The sequence below is a fragment of the Sceloporus occidentalis genome, unplaced genomic scaffold, assembly GCF_023333645.1.
Source record: "Sceloporus occidentalis isolate IW3139 unplaced genomic scaffold, rSceOcc1.0.p SCAF_1, whole genome shotgun sequence".
NCBI lineage: Eukaryota > Metazoa > Chordata > Lepidosauria > Squamata > Phrynosomatidae > Sceloporus > Sceloporus occidentalis.
This window is the reverse complement of record NW_028316981.1, coordinates 59,043,168-59,061,830: the sequence shown is the minus strand read 5'-3', so window position 1 is coordinate 59,061,830 and position 18,663 is coordinate 59,043,168. Positions and strand designations below refer to the sequence as shown.

The 18,663-nt window shown below is 36.2% G+C and overlaps 1 protein-coding gene across 18 annotated transcripts in view; it reads right to left on the bottom strand.

Moving 5' to 3' along the window:
• Positions 1-18,663, bottom strand: part of ERC2 (ELKS/RAB6-interacting/CAST family member 2) — a 741,540-nt gene that overhangs the window by 222,790 nt on the left and 500,087 nt on the right. For 14 of the 18 annotated variants that reach the window (XM_089522554.1, XM_089522416.1, XM_089522425.1 and 11 more), the window contains 2 exons: positions 10,690-10,837; positions 9,234-9,353 (listed from right to left, as the gene is read on the bottom strand). In XM_089522554.1, the coding sequence (XP_089378680.1) occupies positions 9,234-9,353; positions 10,690-10,837 (268 nt within the window). The remainder of the gene's footprint in view (positions 1-9,233; positions 9,354-10,689; positions 10,838-18,663) is intronic. The other 4 variants (XM_089522499.1, XM_089522508.1, XM_089522562.1 and 1 more) reach the window with 1 other exon arrangement.

Sequence of the window (18,663 nt, the reverse complement as noted above, 5' to 3'; positions counted from 1 at the left end):
ATTCAGCCTTTTGAGCAGAGAGCTCTGGCACCTCACCAAACTACAAATCCCAGGATTCTGTAGGACAGAGTCATGGCAGTTAAAGTGGTGTGAAACTGCTTTAATTCTGCATGGTGGCTCCTCTCTTAGTTTTCTCCTATAAAACACCAATTTCATATAGATATTCATTATGGCCTGTATTTTCTAGGCATTTTTCAACTTCAGTTTTTATTTCATACAATGGACATGGAATTCTCTAAGCCTTTCCAAGCATATTCCTTACTTAACTAGCATATCTTAAGGTGGGTTGCTTATATTATGACTAGAGACAGAAAGCAATTAAACCAAAATTTATTTCTGTACTCTTTTTACCAATAACATTTAATATAATTTGGGAGGGTATTTTCCTGGAACAATGTTGTTATTATTCTTTCCTATTAATTTCAATGCACAGCGACCATATGAATGAGAGTCTTCTAACAGCCCAAGTCATCAACTCTCTCACTCTGGTCTTGCACACTCAAAAGCAATATGGGGAGAGTAGCATTTTTGTTTGCTAAATAATAATAATAATAATAATAATAATAATAATAATGCCCCACCTCTCCAATGAGATCAAGACAGCTTACAACAATATTAAAAACTTTAAAATACAATATCCCATAAACACACCCACACACCCACACACCCACCATAACCAATAATCACAACAAACAATAACAATAAAACAATACAGTTAAGATTATTAAAATGAACAAGACAGCAAGAGGTGACTGAGATGCTAATCCGGGAAGGCCTGTCAGAAGAGATCCATTTTGACTACCTTTTTAACGCTGTCAAGATTAATAATATAGTGGGTCTCCTCCAGCACTCCTTCCCTTCCCTTCACCATCACCCCTTCTGCCATCCTCACAGGCAATGGCACTGAGCGGATCAAAGCAAAACAGGAAGCGCAGGTAGAAGAAGGACAATATGGTGTCTCATTATGTAGAATCATGAGCAGGAAAGGATATCTGGCCTGTAAAGAAAACCAGGCAGGGGGAAGAATAGAGAAAGAGCAGCAGGAAAAAAAATCACAAAAAGTGAGACTAGGGGCACACAGGAGGTGCATGGGCATATAGTAGATGGGAAAGCAAAACAGCAGGGACAGAAATAAGTGCAAGAAGCAAAAGAATGAGAACCCAATGGAGAGAAGAGGGAAGAGGCCAGAAGACATCAGAGAAGAACCACCATTTCAGTGGGAGGGTGGGGTAAGAAACAGGATTTTCCAAGATTCATGTAGTTGTTTCCTTCTCTTCCAAGGACAAAACAGAAACAGTGAGAGAGCAGGAAAATCAAGGATGAGATTGTTCACCTGCATTCCAGTATGTTTTCTAGTGTAATAAGGTAAACTAAGTTAAAATTCCAAGTTTTAATTAATACGTATAATAAATGTCCCATTTTCAACATAAATGTAATTAATACAAATAGGGTTGTTGGTTTTTTTTTTTTTTAGAAGTATAGTGTAAACATAGTGGTACTTTTCATCAGCTTTATTAACTCTTATGAGGACCACAGTGGTTTTGAATATCATACTTAGAGTCATACCTAGAGTTCAGTATCATGAATCTTTTTACACACACTCTCTCTCTCTCTCTCTTTCTCTGCGTGTGTGTGTGTGTAGAAGAACATATAAATACAAAGAGGTGTAAAGAAATGCTTCTCTGTGTGCAAAGTTGTTTTGTTTGACATTTTTTATATAGAAGACCATGACCTAGAACTAATGTCATATTAGCACTTGGATGGAACTGCCCTTTTTCTCCCCCACCCCACCCCAACACACATAAACCTACACCTGTGCAAACTGACTCTGGAGGTCCTACCCTAGGCCCAGCTTTCCTGAAATGCTTTTAGAGTAATACATGTACACAAAGTGAGAACAATGGATTGCCCACCCCAGTTCCACAGAAGGAAAGAGATCCACCACAGAACCATCCCTTTGTATTCTGGACCAATGTGCAGGTGGTAAACTAATTTTGAAAACTACCAGTACTACTTTTGAGATGAGAGGACTTTTTAAAAATCAGTTTGAAACAACCACTGGACATGTTAAAATACTGTAAGACAAAGGAGACAAATTCAAAAAATTATGCAGATTTGGGTAAAATCAATCAGGCCCAAAATGTTTGCTTGATGATACAATTATATTCCTTTTGGCACCAACTGGGCCTCAAAGGGAGGGTATTCCACAACTGGGGTGTCCAGCAGAGAAGGTCCTCTTTAACATTCTCACATAGTGTATTGTCTCCAGTAGTGAGACACAGAGAAGACCAGTAAAAAGTGAGATACAGTGGACCCTTGTTATACGCTGGGGTTTGGTTCCAAGATCCCCCGTGTATAACAAAATCCATGGATGCTCAAGTCCCATTAAATATAATGACATAGCAAAATGGTATCCCTTAAAAAAATGGAAAATCAAGGTTTGATATTTGAAATTTATACTTTTTTTGGACACTTTCAAATTGTGTATGCTTGAATCCGTGTATAAAAAATCCGTGTATAAGAAAGACCGACTATACTATTTTCTATCATCAACTATCACAATGGGAATGCTATTTGTAAATGGACATAAATATTAGGGACTCTCCTGATCTTGCCTCTGAGTTGTAAAATCCATGAAGTATCATCAATCACAATAAATCCCCCTCATCTCCTGGATATCAAAAAACCTTTTACTTTGGAAAGCTTTCCAAGTTCTGTTATAGAGTAATCAAACTTTTGGTTTCCTACGGAACCTTGGCAACCACTTAAAAGATATAAATATGACCCTGAAAATGAAACTTGTTGTGTGCATGTTAAAATTGTGGCAATCAGTCTTCTCACATACACTGTGACCATCATCCTCAATCCCTGGTCTGTGTCTTATGTTCTTTCCTTTCGAAAACCTCCAATCCCAAACCCAAACTTGCATCATTTTACTTCCCATATTTATATGGCTCCTTCTCCTCAGGGACAAGTATCTACTGACTCATCCAACCCTAGGTCTCAGCTATCCCCTTTCAAGTTTCTGTATTTGATTAGCTCTGTATGGTGTACGTTTGAAACTCTGTGTTTATGCTACTTTCTATTCTTAATAAACAGATGTATAATTCACCTTGACTATGTCTCCATAGTGAGTACTGGTATAGTTGATCTGGATCGTACAAATATCAGTTAACCCCTCTTGCTTTCCAAGCTGAGTGTTTCCTTAAACCAATCAAAGCTACATTGCTTCTACCCAAGGCAGCGCTACATTTAGGGAAACAGCTAGGAGGAACCAACCCTGTCCCAAAAATTAAACATAAAATCTTACAAATGAAAACAAACAGCTATGCATTCGGTTCTAGAAGGCTATATAAACTCAGGGAAAGAATCAGCTATCCACCTGAATGGCAAAATGGCAGAAAGCATGAGACAGACACATATTATTTATATGCACAAAATTAATTCTCACTCTGATGGTATAAAAAATGTTTCTGCAAAAACATATCTTGAAAGTAAATTGCAGGAGATGGATGAGCAACTCTAGTCAAAGTTAAATGATTTGGGAGACTCATGTTCCAGGGGCAGGAGATACAGATGAGTATTTTAGTCAAAGTCCTATTACAACATTGGATATCAACCTTGTGGCATGTTACTAAAACACAACAACCAATGTACACATTAACAAAATAGGATGAGAGCATTCAAAGAGCTAGTGTCAATCAAACCAGTTAAAGTAGCATGTAAGGTAAAAACAAGACTAAATTTAACCAGGCACACTATTACATAAATGTAGACCTTTAAATAAAGCTCCCCCCCCCCCCCAGAGCAGGAAATGTAACATCAAAAGTTATTGCCTGTGCTAAATGATTTGAAAACATTCTCAGATCTACACTGATTTATTATTATTCAGTGGGATTTGCCATTAACATGTAATGGCACATATGAAATTGTACCTTTTACAAATTAGGTTGTCATCTAAAATGTGACAGCAATCTGATTCAGTGACTGAATAAAAAAAGTAACAATTCATTTTCAAAGTTTGTCATAAATAAGATAAGAGTTTTGATTCACCCAACAGATCTTTGGAACTCATTGTCATATCCCACCATCATGGGACCACTCAATGATAATATTGATTCCAAAACCGGATAAAGATTTGTCAGACCCAGGCTCATACAGACCTATATCCCTTATCAATCAGGATGCTAAAATATTAACAGCCATAATGGCAAAAAGAATGAATAAGTTTATATATAAATATATTCAAAATGATCAATGTGGATTTGTGCAAGGAAGACAAATGTCAAATTTAATAGGAAGAGTACTGAATAAAATAAATATATTAGAGAAAAGAAAGCAGAAAGCAGGAATAATGGCATTAGATATTTATAAAGCTTTTGATTGTGTGGAATGGCCAGCATTAAAAATAATGTTAAAGAAATTAGGTATGGGAGAAAAGTTTAGAGGATTGATAGATCAGTTATATTTAAATAATACAGCAGTAGTAACAATAAATGATGGAATAACAGAACAAATTTCAATTTCTAGAGGAACAAGGCAAGGATGCCCTCTTTCCCCGGTTTTATTTGCAATAATTATTGAAATATTAGCAAATATTATTAGGGAGGATAAAAATCTGGAAGGAATTGGGATGAGAAAATTGAATAAGATAAGTTTATTTGCAGATGATACTCTAATAACAATTAGAGACCCCTTGGAAAAAATGAATAATGTGAAAAACCATTTAAAGGAGTTTGGACAAATGACAGGACTAAGAGTCAATTGGAATAAATCAGAGCTAATGTTGTTCAATTATCCAAAAACGGAAGAACAGGAATTTGTAAAGGATGGAAAGATAGATATAAAGGTAAAAGATACAATTAAATATCTAGGAATAAAAATTACAAAAAATCTACACAAATTAGAGGATCAGAACTATAAAAAATTAAGAATAGAAATTAAAAGGAAATTAGAAGAATATAAAAATATTAAATTATCATGGTTCGGTAGAATCGCATTAATAAAAATGAAAATTCTGCCTAAGATTAATTTTTTGTTTAGGATGTTGCCAATACAAATATCAGATGTTGAAATTAAAAATTGGCAAGTATTAGTGAATAACTATTGTAATGGAAATAAAAAAGCAAGGATTAATAAAAGATATTGGTATAAACCCCAAAAAGAAGGAGGTTTGGGTCTCCCAAATTTAAAACTGTACTATAATGCAAACCAAATAAGATATATTATAGATGGAATCATAGAGAAAGGGGAATTAGATTGGTTAGAGATGGAAACAACAGGAATAGAGGGAAAATTGGAAAATATATATTTTTAAAGAACTTACTATGAAAGAAATGAAGGAAATAGAAAACCCCTTTTTAAAGAATATATTAGAAATTTGGAAAAAAAATAAAGAAAAACTAATGCCAGCTATCTCACCTTTAACACCAGTTATAATGCTAAAAATTTTTCCAGTAAATTTAAAGGAAGAAGTAGGGAAATTAGTAAAAGGTCAAGAAATATATAGGATAAAAGAATGGATGAAGACTATGAGGGAGAAAGGGAAAATAAAGGAGAAATTGCAAGGATCAAAATTAACTTGGTATAATTGTATTCAGTTGGAACAACGGACAAAGAAGTATGAGAAAAATATAGGAGAGATTAGAGAATATACAAAATTTGAACAGTTGATTAGGCAAAGAGAAAGTATAGAGGCAAAGGAAACTTTGAAAGGGGTCACAAGTGAAATATATAAATTATTATTAAAATATAATGAGAAAGAAGGTTATCTAAAGACAACATGAGAGGATGATTTAGTACAAAAAATAAATGACCACGAATGGGGGAAAATTTGGAATCAACGCCATTTAAAATTTTATTCTATACGAATAAAAGAAAACTATTACAAAATAATTTGGAAATGGCATTTAACGCCTGTAAGGTTAAGTCATATAAATAAAATTATTCAAGGTTATGTTGGAGAGGGTGTCAAGAGATAGGCACTTATATGCATATGTGGTGGGGGTGTAGAACCGTAAGGAAATTTTGGCAAATTGTATTTGATTAGATAAAAGAAATAACAAAAATTGATTTAGAATTTAGTCCAAAGACAGTGTTATTATCTTTATATGATAAAATTAACTGCACCCAAGTTATAAAGGATCTAATTACAAATTTATTAACAGCGGCGAGATTGATGATAGCAAAAAAGTGGAAAGACCACGGAAATTTACAAATACAAGATTGGTATAGAGAGATTTGGCACATAGCAATTAACGATAAGTTAACTAGTGAAATTAAGTTTAGAAGAGGAATAATCAAGAGAAATGATTTCGAAGCAATATGGAAAACATTTGTACAAAATGTTTTAGGAAAAGAAGGAGGTGTTTTACCAGCAGAGGAAGAGTTACAATTCTGGAGATAGAATAATAAGAAGATAGGCTCAGGGGATGGGGAGCATTTGGGGGAAGGGGGGAATTATGAAAAATATATGATGAAAAGAAATATGAAATAAAGTTAGATAAAGTAGTAAAGAATGGAATATAAAGGGATATATTATATGTATGGGGAATATAATGTAAAAGTCTTTTTTATATATTATTGTAAGGTGAATTTAATCAATATTTTATAAATTTATTATAATAACATGTATTAATTTCATTCTACCAATAAAATTATAATTAATCACCAAAAAAAAAAAAGAAAAAAAAGGAACTCATTGTCATGTCAGCACATGTAGTAGTAATAATATTTATTTATTTATTTATTTATTTATTTATTTATTTATTTATTTATACCCCGCACTTCAGCCAAAAGGCTATCAGAGCAGCTTACAAATTGTTAATTAGACATTTCTCTGCCCTCAGGCTTACAATCTAAAAGGTAGGGAGAAATTAGAAAAGCTAAAGTGCAGAATGAGATCAGGCTTGTCAGAGAGGTTAAAAATAATAAAAATGGCTTTTTGGATGAAGAATAAGAATAAGAATCGGGTAGGGTTCTGCCTGGCCAAGATGGCAAAAAGCTAACAAGGGACAGAGAAAAGATGGAAGTATTCAGCACCTTATTTGCCTCTGTCTTCTCAAAAAAGGAAAACAATGCTTAACCTGGTGAAAATCGAGCAGATGATACAATAGAGAAAATGCAGCACAGAATATGTAAACAGGTAGTATAGAAATACCTGGTTATTCTAAATGAATTCAAGTCTTCAGGGCCAGAGGAACTACATCCAAGAGTATTAAAAGAACTGGCAGAAGTAATCTCAGAACCACTGTCAATAATCTTTGAGAATTCCCGGGGGGACAGGAGAAGTCCCAGCAGACTGGAGGAGGGCAAATGTTATCCCCATTTTCAAAGGGGGCAAAAGCCATTTTAATTGACAACAGAAATAACATGAGACAATACGTATGCCATTAACTGTATCACTATTGCTTTTCCTCTGTATGCATTTTTAACATCTTTGCCTAATCAAGAAGCCACTAAAAGTTCAGAAGTTTGCATGATGCATTTTTGCATTTTGGTTGGCTGTTAACGTATCACACTTACGTGGATTTTGCATTTTGTTGTATTTTGCTGCATGGCCAACATGGCGTACCCCTGAATATGTTTTCTTTAGGCTAGGTAACATTCTGATGCAGCAAAGCTTTTCTTTTTTTATCCAGCTGTCTACATACCACTTCTAGACAGTCACTTCTAAATCTGTGGAACACAATAATGTGTTTTGTTACATATAGAGATATGTGCAACCTACCTGTTAATGAAAGCCATGCATTGTTGACCAGGGCAGGATAGAGCCATTATTGTCTTCAGCAACACTGTTTTCTCACAACCAGTGCTATACCTTTGCCTTTGGTGAGTTATATGAAAGCTAGTCATCTGTGCTATGGACAGAATAAATTCCCTAATCTCCAGCATGAGGATCCATTTGGCTGGTCAACCCATGCTTGGCTGTGCTGATTCGGAGGCCATGCTAAATCAAGGGTGACTTCCCCAAATTTTTTGGACTGTAATCCCCACCAGATAGTCAATGATAACTAATTATGAGAACTGCAATCCAATAATAACTGGAGAATCACACATTATTCTCCCACCCAATGATGAAGGCAAACACTTGAGTTAGTGAAAATAAGGCCACTATTTTTATCAACTTTAGGAACTGTTATCATGACAGCCAACAGGATATGCAGGCATGAATCTGAATGTGAAAACCCAGTTAAGCCAGCTCTCTCAAATGGCTGATTTCCAGGCTTGAAATCTAGGGCATTAACCCTGTGGTTCAACCTAGCCTGATTCCCTGAAGTGATCAGGGAATCCCAAGGGATTCCTCAGGTGGCACTGGTTAGCACTCTTTCCTGAGAAAGTCATAGGAAGGTATAGGGAGCCCTGGTGGTGCAATGGTTAAATGCCAGTTCTGTAGACACAAGGTTGTGAGTTCGATCCCAGGGGTTCCAAGGTTGACTCAGCCTTCCATCCTTTCATAGGTTGGTAAAATGAGTACCCAGCTTGTTGGGAGTAATTAGCTTACACATTGTTAACCACTTAGAGAGTGCTGATAAGGAGTATAGAAATGTACATGTTATTGTTATTGCTATTGCTATTGCTGTCTTGGGACAAGAACCCAAGACAGGTGAATCCTTTCACCTTGCTGTGCCACTGGAAGCCTTCAAAGAAAACAAATCCAAACCAAGTCCCCACAACCCGTAAGTTGTGACAGATATGTAATATTAACCATAGCCTAAAGGTTCTAATATGATTTAACATGGAATAGGGAGCAAGAGAAAACACCCCAAAAATGATGTCCAAAGGCCCAAAAGGGCACAGCAAAAAAAAAATCCTATTCAGCCCCATTGGCTGAAAATTCCAATGCTATATAGATGTGGATAGGTGGGGGAACACAAAATGTCAAAGAGGCCTTTTGAAAACTATGCCAGCTTATATAGCCCACTGTAGTCCTTCCTGACATAAGTATCATGACATATAACCACACTGCATTCAGTCAATGGCTCAGGGAGAGGGTAAGTCCCAAACCTTGTGCTAGAATCTGATGGAATGGTGAGAAGTTACTTTTAATAGCTGTCTTTATTTGGCTCCAGAGAGATATGCAAAATGAAAAAAGAGGAGATTATCTTGAATAATAACTAGGAAAGTTCTGTTGTTATCTACAAAATTAATAGAGATGTTGCCATTTGTAAATGTTGATGGATCAACTGGGCTTATGACATTTGGTCAAAATGTCTCCTACAGAGCTGACTGACCTGAGGCATGTGTACATCATGTCTGGAACCCAGGTACTTGGCACCATTGTCTGTGATGAAGTCAGCATCACAAATGGATGGATAGTTCATGCTCTGGGGCTGTTTCCTATTTTTATAGACCTGTGGGAAAAAGCTGTAATGATTAGGTGCATGAGGTCAGAACTACAGGAAGAGCGGGGTCTTTAGGTACAAAGCAGCAGTTTTGCATTCTATTGCTTTGAAGGGGAAATAGCTATAGCATAACATGTAAGATTCAAAGGAGAGAATCATTACATTGAAACACTGGAAGGGAGGATCCAATACAATGGCATGCTCATTTGTGAATGGCTTGAGTTCTAAAAAACAGGTTGGTGACTTACAATGAGTTGGAAGAGACAGGCATGATTTTGTCTAGTACGGTTTCCTACTTCATACAGGTAACAATAATGAAACTCAAGATTGATGATATTGCCATACAAAGGAAAACATTCAGTAAATATTATCAATGCATTTCCCCAGAATTTCTACAGGAAAAAGAGGGTTGACAATACATTCCATGACACAGCTTTTAACATTTAGGTTATCTGATCATCCTCCCTCTTATGTAATGCATGGGCAGCAAATATAACCGTTATAAATAGCATAGCACTAAGAAATAGACAGGCCCAGCAAAAATAATATATATTAGTCAGGTGGGTGTTTTCATGCATATTTTCTTAAGTTTTATCTCATCTTCTCTTGAAAGGAAAACATATCTCTCCATTTCAACCTCACACCAGCCCTAAAAGGCAGGTAAACCGGAAAGATGGTGACGAGATGAGGTGGCCCAAAGAACATCATGCATTTGAACTCTGGTCTCCCTCACTCAATCAAATATTTTAACCAAAACCCCACACTACACTGTGGATTATTTTCTGTGGTTATCTCCATTAATACAACAGAAAAAGGGAAAGTAATTTAATAATTTTTTAACAGGTAAAATTGATCATACCTGAAACACATATAACCTGCAGGTCAGATCTAAAGCAAATTATGGCCCAGTTTCTGCCAGTTCCAATTACATCTGTAGCTTCCAGATAACCTTGCAGAAAGCTAGCAAGCCACTGCTATACAACTTTTGAGCAACAATAAAACAGGGAATAAACAGGATGGTTAGTAAGATACTGTTGAAGGAAAACATCTCAGTGTGATTCTCTCTGGTGCTGTTTAATCAGCAAAGTGATTGTCATGATGGAAAAGGGGGAAAACAGGATGCATTATACCAAAAATATTGGACAAGTTAAACATGCAACAATATATGAAACACCAATTGAAGAGTAGTAAGGAGTTGAATGTCCTTGTCCTACCTTTCTCTCAGGTTATCACAAGGCAGGCTTGGTTTAAAGACTTGGTTTAAAGTTAGAAGAAAGGGAATGTAAACTCAAATTTCCAGAGAGAATAAAGAGAAAAGGGGGGAGGGAAAAGAGAATTTTCCAACCTGCTGTTTTAACTGGTGGACTAATCTGTCTTTTTCTCTTTTCAAAGCCATCACTTCTTCTTGGGTTTTCTTTTTCTTTGAAGCAGACAGTTCAAGCAAGGCAATGTTTGCATCCTTTTCACTGATGGCAGCAAGCAGTGCTTCCTGTCTGATAAGATTTTGAAAAAATGTATCAAAACTCTTGGAGAATGCTTTTCTTTTCAATTGTCTCTTTTAACAATTCTGAAGGAAAATAGGCAGAACATACAGCATGACAACTCTTAACCTACATATAATACACATAAAGTGATTTTTTTCTCTTCTACATTGAGTTTTATAGATGCCCCTGTACCCCAATTGTAGTCAGATACTCAAATTATAAATGGTGGGATAGAAATAAGGTATCATTAGGTATGCACCTATCTGGAATAAACCACACTGAACACAGGTGAATTTGATTCTCAGTAACATGCATTCTATGTTGAAGCCATGGCACTGAGCCCATACATGAAATACAATCCATTTGATGTGGTTTGACTCAAGGGCAGAATGCCAACTCTTATGTTCAGCTCAAAGACCACAGTTATTTAAGCAAGTGCCTGGACTTCAGTGAATACATCATAAATCTAAAGAATAACATATCCAAGTTTTGCTAATTTGCATACTATGCTCAGAAGAGTCCATCCTGTAGAACTTACAATATGCACATGTAAAGAAATATGTAAGTAAAGTAGAGAGCGATCCAAGATAAGACAGGATCATACACCAAACATAATCTTTCTTTAAAACAACACAAACAATATACAATACATGATCCCCACATCAGTGGCACTGATACCAACAGTTTCAAATACCTGCTTCCAAAAAAAAAAAAAAAGTTCTCTCTAGGCATTTTCTAAGCCCTCCAGAGCAATTCTATGGTATGCTTATATACGATGTTGACTACAGAGTCACCCTAGAGGACCTAGCAATTCCTAGAAACATATTCTCTCTAGGCATTTCTAATTCCTTCAGCATGATTCTATGGCATGCTTTCACTGGAAATCATTCATTTCAATAGGTTTCATTTTTATCTGAAGTTTTGTGTTTTCACAGTAAGTCCATGAACATGGGCCCAAAACAGGCAGCCCAAAAGGGCCACCACTGGGCCACATGGGGGGGGGGGGGCGGATGACATTTACATGACCCATACCCTGAATGTGGCCAGAAGCCATGCTGAGCCCACCCCAAATCAGAATTGCTAGGCCAAAAAGGAGCAGGGGAAAAAAACTGCTCCCTTTTGGCAGCTGGTTCAGGACCATGGTGGTGGCCCAGATCGAGACTAAGCACGTGTGGTTACCACAGTCCCACAGCAATCGGGGTGAGAGCAGCCTCTGGCTGCTCCTTTTGCCCCATCTGCTTGAGGCCATATTCCCTGTGGACATGGCGGTCAGTATGGGTGTCTGATTTTTCAGCTTTTTATGGGTTTAACAGCAAACATACAGTTCCTCCTAGTAACTCACAATGCACCTACCTCTCCAAATTTCAGATTTTACCATTTTACATTGTGTGTTTTCATGTAGTGCTTAAGGATTGAAACAAACCAGTTATGCATAAGAAATGAAAAATACATTAAGTGATGTAAAACAACAAAAGTGAATTGGCAGTTTGTGGCAACATATTACTTAAAATCTGTAAAACATTATTATTATTCGTATTATTACTCCTAGTCATAGTACTATTACTACTATTAGTCATAATAGAAGTAAAATAGTAATAGAATGCTTATCAAATTTTCAGATGACACTAAGTTAGAAGAAGTAGCTAATCCCCCTAAGAAGACAGGATCACAATTCAAAATAACCTTGGCAGATTGGAGAGGTAGATCAAAAGTAATAAAATAAACTTCATCAGGGAAAAATGTACAGTATTGAGGCAGGAAAAACAAATGCACAAACATAAGATGGGTCACATCTGGACTGACAACAGCACATGTAAGAAGGTTCTTGATGTCTTAGAAAACCACCATCTAAAATTATTCAAGAGTGTGATATAATAGCCAGAAAAGCTAATGCTGCATCAACAGTAGTGTCCTCATCAAGGGAAGTAGTAGTGCCACTCTATTCTGCTTTGGCCAAACTTCAACTGAAATATTATGTCCAGTTCTGGGAACCAAAGTTCAAGCAGGCTATTGACAAGCTGGAATGTGCCCTGATGAGGGAGACCAAGATGATCAAAAACAAAAGCCTATGATGAATGGCTTAAGGAGATGGATATATCTAGTGAAAGACTAAGACAAAGATAATATAAGACTGAGAAGTGATATCATAGCCAGCTTTAAATATTTGAATGGATGTCATGTGGAAGATGGGGCAAGTTTGTTTTCTGATGCTCCAGAGACTAGAAAATGAATCAATGGATTCAAATTACAAGAAAAGAGATTCCACCTAATTTTTTACGAGGGAAGTTTTGAGTGTAAGAGCTTTTTGACAGTGGAATAGACTGCTTCAAAGATTGGCAGAGTCTGTTTCTTTGAAGGTTTTCAAGCAAGGTTGGATGGCCATCTCTCAGGAGTGCCTTAGTTATGTATTCTAATATTGCATCCTATTAGTATACAGAGTCCTTGCAGTCCCATCCAATGCTTTCATTTGATGATGATGATGATCTTTTTATATGCCATTTCCCCCCCCTAAATACAGACTTGAAGCAGCCATGTTAATATGTTAAAACCAACCCAAAAAAGGTCCAAAACACATTGTATAAGAGCGGGGTATAAATAAATGTTGTTGTTGTTGTTGTTGTTACTATTATTATTTGTATTTTCCTGCCTCTCCCAGGTGGATCGAGGCAGGATTACAACTCAATATAATATACAAATACCAATCACAACAATTAAAAACAGAAATATAGTACAATAGAATATAAAAATAGATAACAATTAAAAATGATACTATCAAAGCGAAAGAGGAGAGAGATGTTTCAATCCATTTTGAGACAGTTTTAACTGCTCTGCCTCAATACTAGGGAATTCTGGGCACTGTTGTTTTGTGAGACATTTAGCTTTTTCTGCCAGAGAGCTCTGATGCCACAATAAGCTACAATTCCCAGGATTCCCTAGCACTGAACCAGGGCAGTTAAAGTGGTCTCAAACTGGATTATTTCTGCAGTGTATTTTGGACTAAAGTGATCTGTGAAATTTAAAATTAGGAGATAAAGGACATATATTTTAAAAGACCACAGCCTCTAATGCAACTTTTTGGACTACCAAAATCCTTCAAATTAGCTTGTATGTGTGAAAGCACAATCAAAGAAGAAAAAAGTATGTTTCTACTGGACAGTACTGAATGAAAATATGTGCAAAGGAACTAGTGAGGACATATTAAATTCAGTATTCAGTGCTTAGAAAGGGCATGAAGCTCCTCTATCAGAACAGAAAGGCCCATTAAGCACAGTTTCTTTCTTGTGTTGCACAGAGATACCATGCTACTGTCCAAATTAAAACTCAAAGATTCACATCAGATGTTCAACTGATACTATAGTGGGTTTTATACAAAGGCACAATACATGAAAAAGTCTCTCTTGTGTAACTGAGCACAGTAGTGCAATTAGCAATGGATGAGCTGGTTTAAGCAGTTTAAGGTTCAACCTGTAAGGTCTTTCTCTTTTTAAAGATCACATTTCCTGCTTCATCACATTACTTCTAATTTTTGCACATATCTGTGTTTTCTGATACTGGTAATTATTGGGAAAGGAAATGTAAAAATTCTCTTAACTTCTATTGTGGCATTTCTCAAAGATTTGGAAGCAAGTTTCAAAATCTCATTTGTCAAGAGTGGGGTTTTTCCCCTTTGGTCCTACTGTTCAGCTTCAGCAAATATGAGATATCCTAAGAATTTTTACCTGTGTACAATTCTAATACATAATAGAACTTTTGAATATATAACGGAATAGGAATGTAAACATCAACTATTTTGACTTCACACGCAGGGATGAATAATTATGGTAGCTTTGTCCACACTGTGGAAGAAAACAAATATTGCTCCACAGTAGTGCCCCCATATTCAAATTTCCTGAAATGAGTCTGTGGAATTATTCTGTGTAAAAAAAAAAAAATACACGCAGTTTTGTGCAAAAAACCCCAAAACAAGCGAACCCAAACCCCACCATGTTTTCTGCACAGAAAACCTATTTTTGTGTGTGTGCTGGAAACAGGTTTTGCACAAAATTAGCTACATGCTTTCCCTGGTGGATAATTCAGACATGGCCATGTTACCCCCTGACAGTACGCAAAGGGATCTTGTTACACCTGTGAGACAACCAGAGAAAGACGCTGGTAGCATAAGCTTTCATAGACTAAATCTGATTAATGAGATGCATGGAATGAAGCGTCTAGGAACAGACATTTATACCTATGAATGATCGGGCTCTGTGTAGCAATACAAATGCCAAAAAGTGTGGGTCTATTGAAGAGGTGACAAGTTCAGTTTTAACTATGGTCACTGTCCCCTAACAACCATAATTAAAACTTGTCACTTTATCACCATACCCACAGGTTTTGCATTTCTATGGCTGTTCACATACATAACTTGCTCATTCACAGTTTTAAATGTTTACTCATAGGCACTTCACTCTATTCATCTTTGTATTACTGTTTTTTATTACATTCAGAAAATTTACAGTTGAACAGTTCAATAGGAAAAGAAAAACAAACAAGTTTTTCTATGACTAATATTATCAAACGTATTGACATAAAACAAGAAAAAAGTAGAAAGAGCATAAAAAGAAAAAAATACTATAGATTTGCATTACAGTCATATATAACTACCTTACTTCAACCTTGCTAATGAATCTAATAATACATTTCCTTCTATTATCACAAATATTCTAACCTGAAATTATTCAAATCCAGAAACTAATACATAATCTTTTATCAAAAGGTCCATAGGGGGTTTCCACTCATCCAAAAATATTTTATCTGTCTCAAATTAAAATCAATTTATCTGTCTCTGCTAAATCCATCAGCTTTAACTTCCACTTATTCATAAATGGTTTTGCTCTTTCTATTTTTGTGCATATACCAACCTTGTTGCAGTAAACATATTGTAATAATCTTCCATGGTCTTTTTATAACTCTGTGTCCATAAGTCTTAAAAACAAAAAGTCAGATTTCATTTGAACAGTTCTTTTCAATAATATCTGTAACAGTGTATGTATTTGTAGTAAAAAAAAGTCGCTTCTTGCTTTTCATATTCCCAATGTGTATTGGCTTTCAGGGCTGGCATCTTTAGTTTTTTGTGGGTTTTTTGAGCTATGAGGCCATGTTCTAGAAGAATATTTTCTTGACATTTCACCAGCAGCTGTGGCTGGCATCTTCCGAGAATGCTGACCTGGAAGAGGAAGTGATTTACATGTTAATATCTGTGTTGGTCTGTTGTTGAATGGCAAGGCCTCAGGCTGTCTATTTAATTAATGATCCATTGTCTGCTGGGAAACCCCCCTCATCCTGGGTGGTTGTCATTTGCATGGATTGGGCTTAATTTTCGTGTTTTTCAGGACTAGTAGCCAAACTTTGTTTACTTTAAGGGTTTCTTCTTTCCTGTTGAAGTTGTCCAGGTGTTTATGGATTTCAATGGCTTCTCTGTGCATTCTGATAGTTGCTGGCATGGTCGAGAATTTCAGTGTTTTCAAACAAGATTTTATGCCCAGGATGGTTTATAACGTGTTCTGCTACTGCTGATTTTCCTGGCCGACACAGTCTGCAGTGTCTCTCATGTTCCTTGATTCATGTTTGGACTTGTCCACAGCTGCATGGTATGCACTAAACTCCCGCAGCCATGAGAGGGTCTCTCTTGTCCTTCACTGAGCGCAGCATTTGCTGGATTTTCTTGGTTGATTTGTAGATCATTTGGAGGTTGTGTTTCCTCATTAGTTTGCCTATTCTTGTCTGTGACTCCTTTGATGTATGGTAAAAATACCTTCCCTTTGGCTGGTTGTTTGTCTTCACTTCTGTGGGTTTTCTGGGTCTGGCAGCCCATTGTCCTGTAGAGCCAAGCCCAATTGAAGCACCTAGACTAGGCTCTACAGACTAATGCTTACTCCAGCTCAGATATCAGTATTCATAAGTTTGCAATGAAATAGACTCTGGGCCTCCCCCTCAAAACTCCCCCACTAAATGCCCATACAAAATGCTTGTTGGCCTTGCCTGTTAGCTGAGCTTCCATGAAGTGAAGTCTTAATTAACCAAGTTCCCATTAATTTAATGTATCGACTCCTGCTGTGAATCACAATAGGAAATATAGCTGAGGCTGGTGTCCCTGAGCTGGTGAAAAACTGGGGTTATAGCCACATGTTAAAACATCCTGTTGCTAATGCCCAACCTACAAGTGACATTATATCTCCCAGTAGCTTCATGCAGGAGTTGTGCTGCACTGCAGAGAGACACATGGTTCCCCAGAGAAAAACCTCCATGAGGCTGATCAAAAGTCACAAGCTGAAAATATAGAATAATTAAAGCAGTTACAATCACAAAATTGGAGTGGAAGCTAGATCAAGAAGAACTGCAAACATCCCAGAACACTTGGAATTATGAATCAACTTCATATTATATCTATTTGTCTCCTAATATAAACTTAATAGTGGGCATCAATATTCAGGGTCTGTCTATTATAGATTTTACTAATTCTATAAATGCAATGGATAATTGTCTCTAGATGGACAGGAATTCACTTCTGAAATTTCTTAAATGTAAGAGAAATAAGATGTTTAATAATATGCACTTGCTCATTAACAGTGGATTTAAAGATGCACCAAGAACAAATTTAATAACCCTAAAATGTCACTCAGCTTGTAGAAAGTTTTCAAGATGGAACTAATAAAAATAGACAAAAAGACAGAAATGGTTTTAGCCACACTGGGAAAGCTCTGTATAGAATTAACCACTGACAAATGTTCTCTTTTGATTACTGATGTACTGTTTAACCCTCTTAAAGACTCTCCCAGAAACCTTTAACAATAATACATTGCCTTGACACATCACAGTCCATTTAAAAGGAAATAATGTAAACACTTGTGTTTCACTCTCCAGCTCAGTCAGTCAGAGAACAATTTCCTAAACATTATTAATAGGAACCAAGACAGCTACCAAGGAAGGTAAATGGAAGATGGAGTGATAAAGATTTCAAATGTGAACCATTTTATGAAAGCAAGGTTATCCTTCTATGGTAATTGTTGCAATGCATTGTGAGAAGGTATTAAAATTCTGTAATTAAAAACATTTGAACTAACAGTATATACCTCACTTTTCCTGTTACGATTATAACTAAATGAAAAACAAATCATTCAATCATCTTGTCTCTTTAATTGTTGTTTTCTTTTCCTCCTGACCCCAAGTACTCAACTTAAGGTTCAGTAGGAGGTGATTTCAGAGAGGCAGTGACGAGAGATCTTGCTTGAACCAGCTTCTTTCTTTCACCCCATTTTTCAAAAAGTATGTTAATACATGCTATTCATCTTTAGAATTACATTATGCACATGTACTTTTAAGGAAATGTTTCTACTTATGATTTAAAACATACACACACACCAGTGGTGCCCAGGTTGTTGTTGGTAATTTCACTTATGATTTGAATAGAACAAAGTTTTGAGAGGCAACACCTACAATCCATAAAACATGTATCACACTGTCCCATTTAAAATGCCCCACAATCAGCAAATATATGGAAGAAAGCCACAGTTTGGACTGCAACCTCAGTCTATATATCACGTTTGGTCAAACTCAATTCATAAATCCTATTATTATTATTATAAATGTGCCTTGCTGTACAAAAACAAAATAATAATACATAAATCTAAAATGTTTATTCAGGCATTATCCAAAGTATTTGGATCAAAAGCCTTACTAAGGTATTTGTTATTGTTCTATTAGATAGCACACCAAGGCTCAAAACAGATGAATGTAAAAAGCCAGCTTCTGCACATCTTGGGAAAATGGTGTTTAGATGATGCATGCCCCCAGCC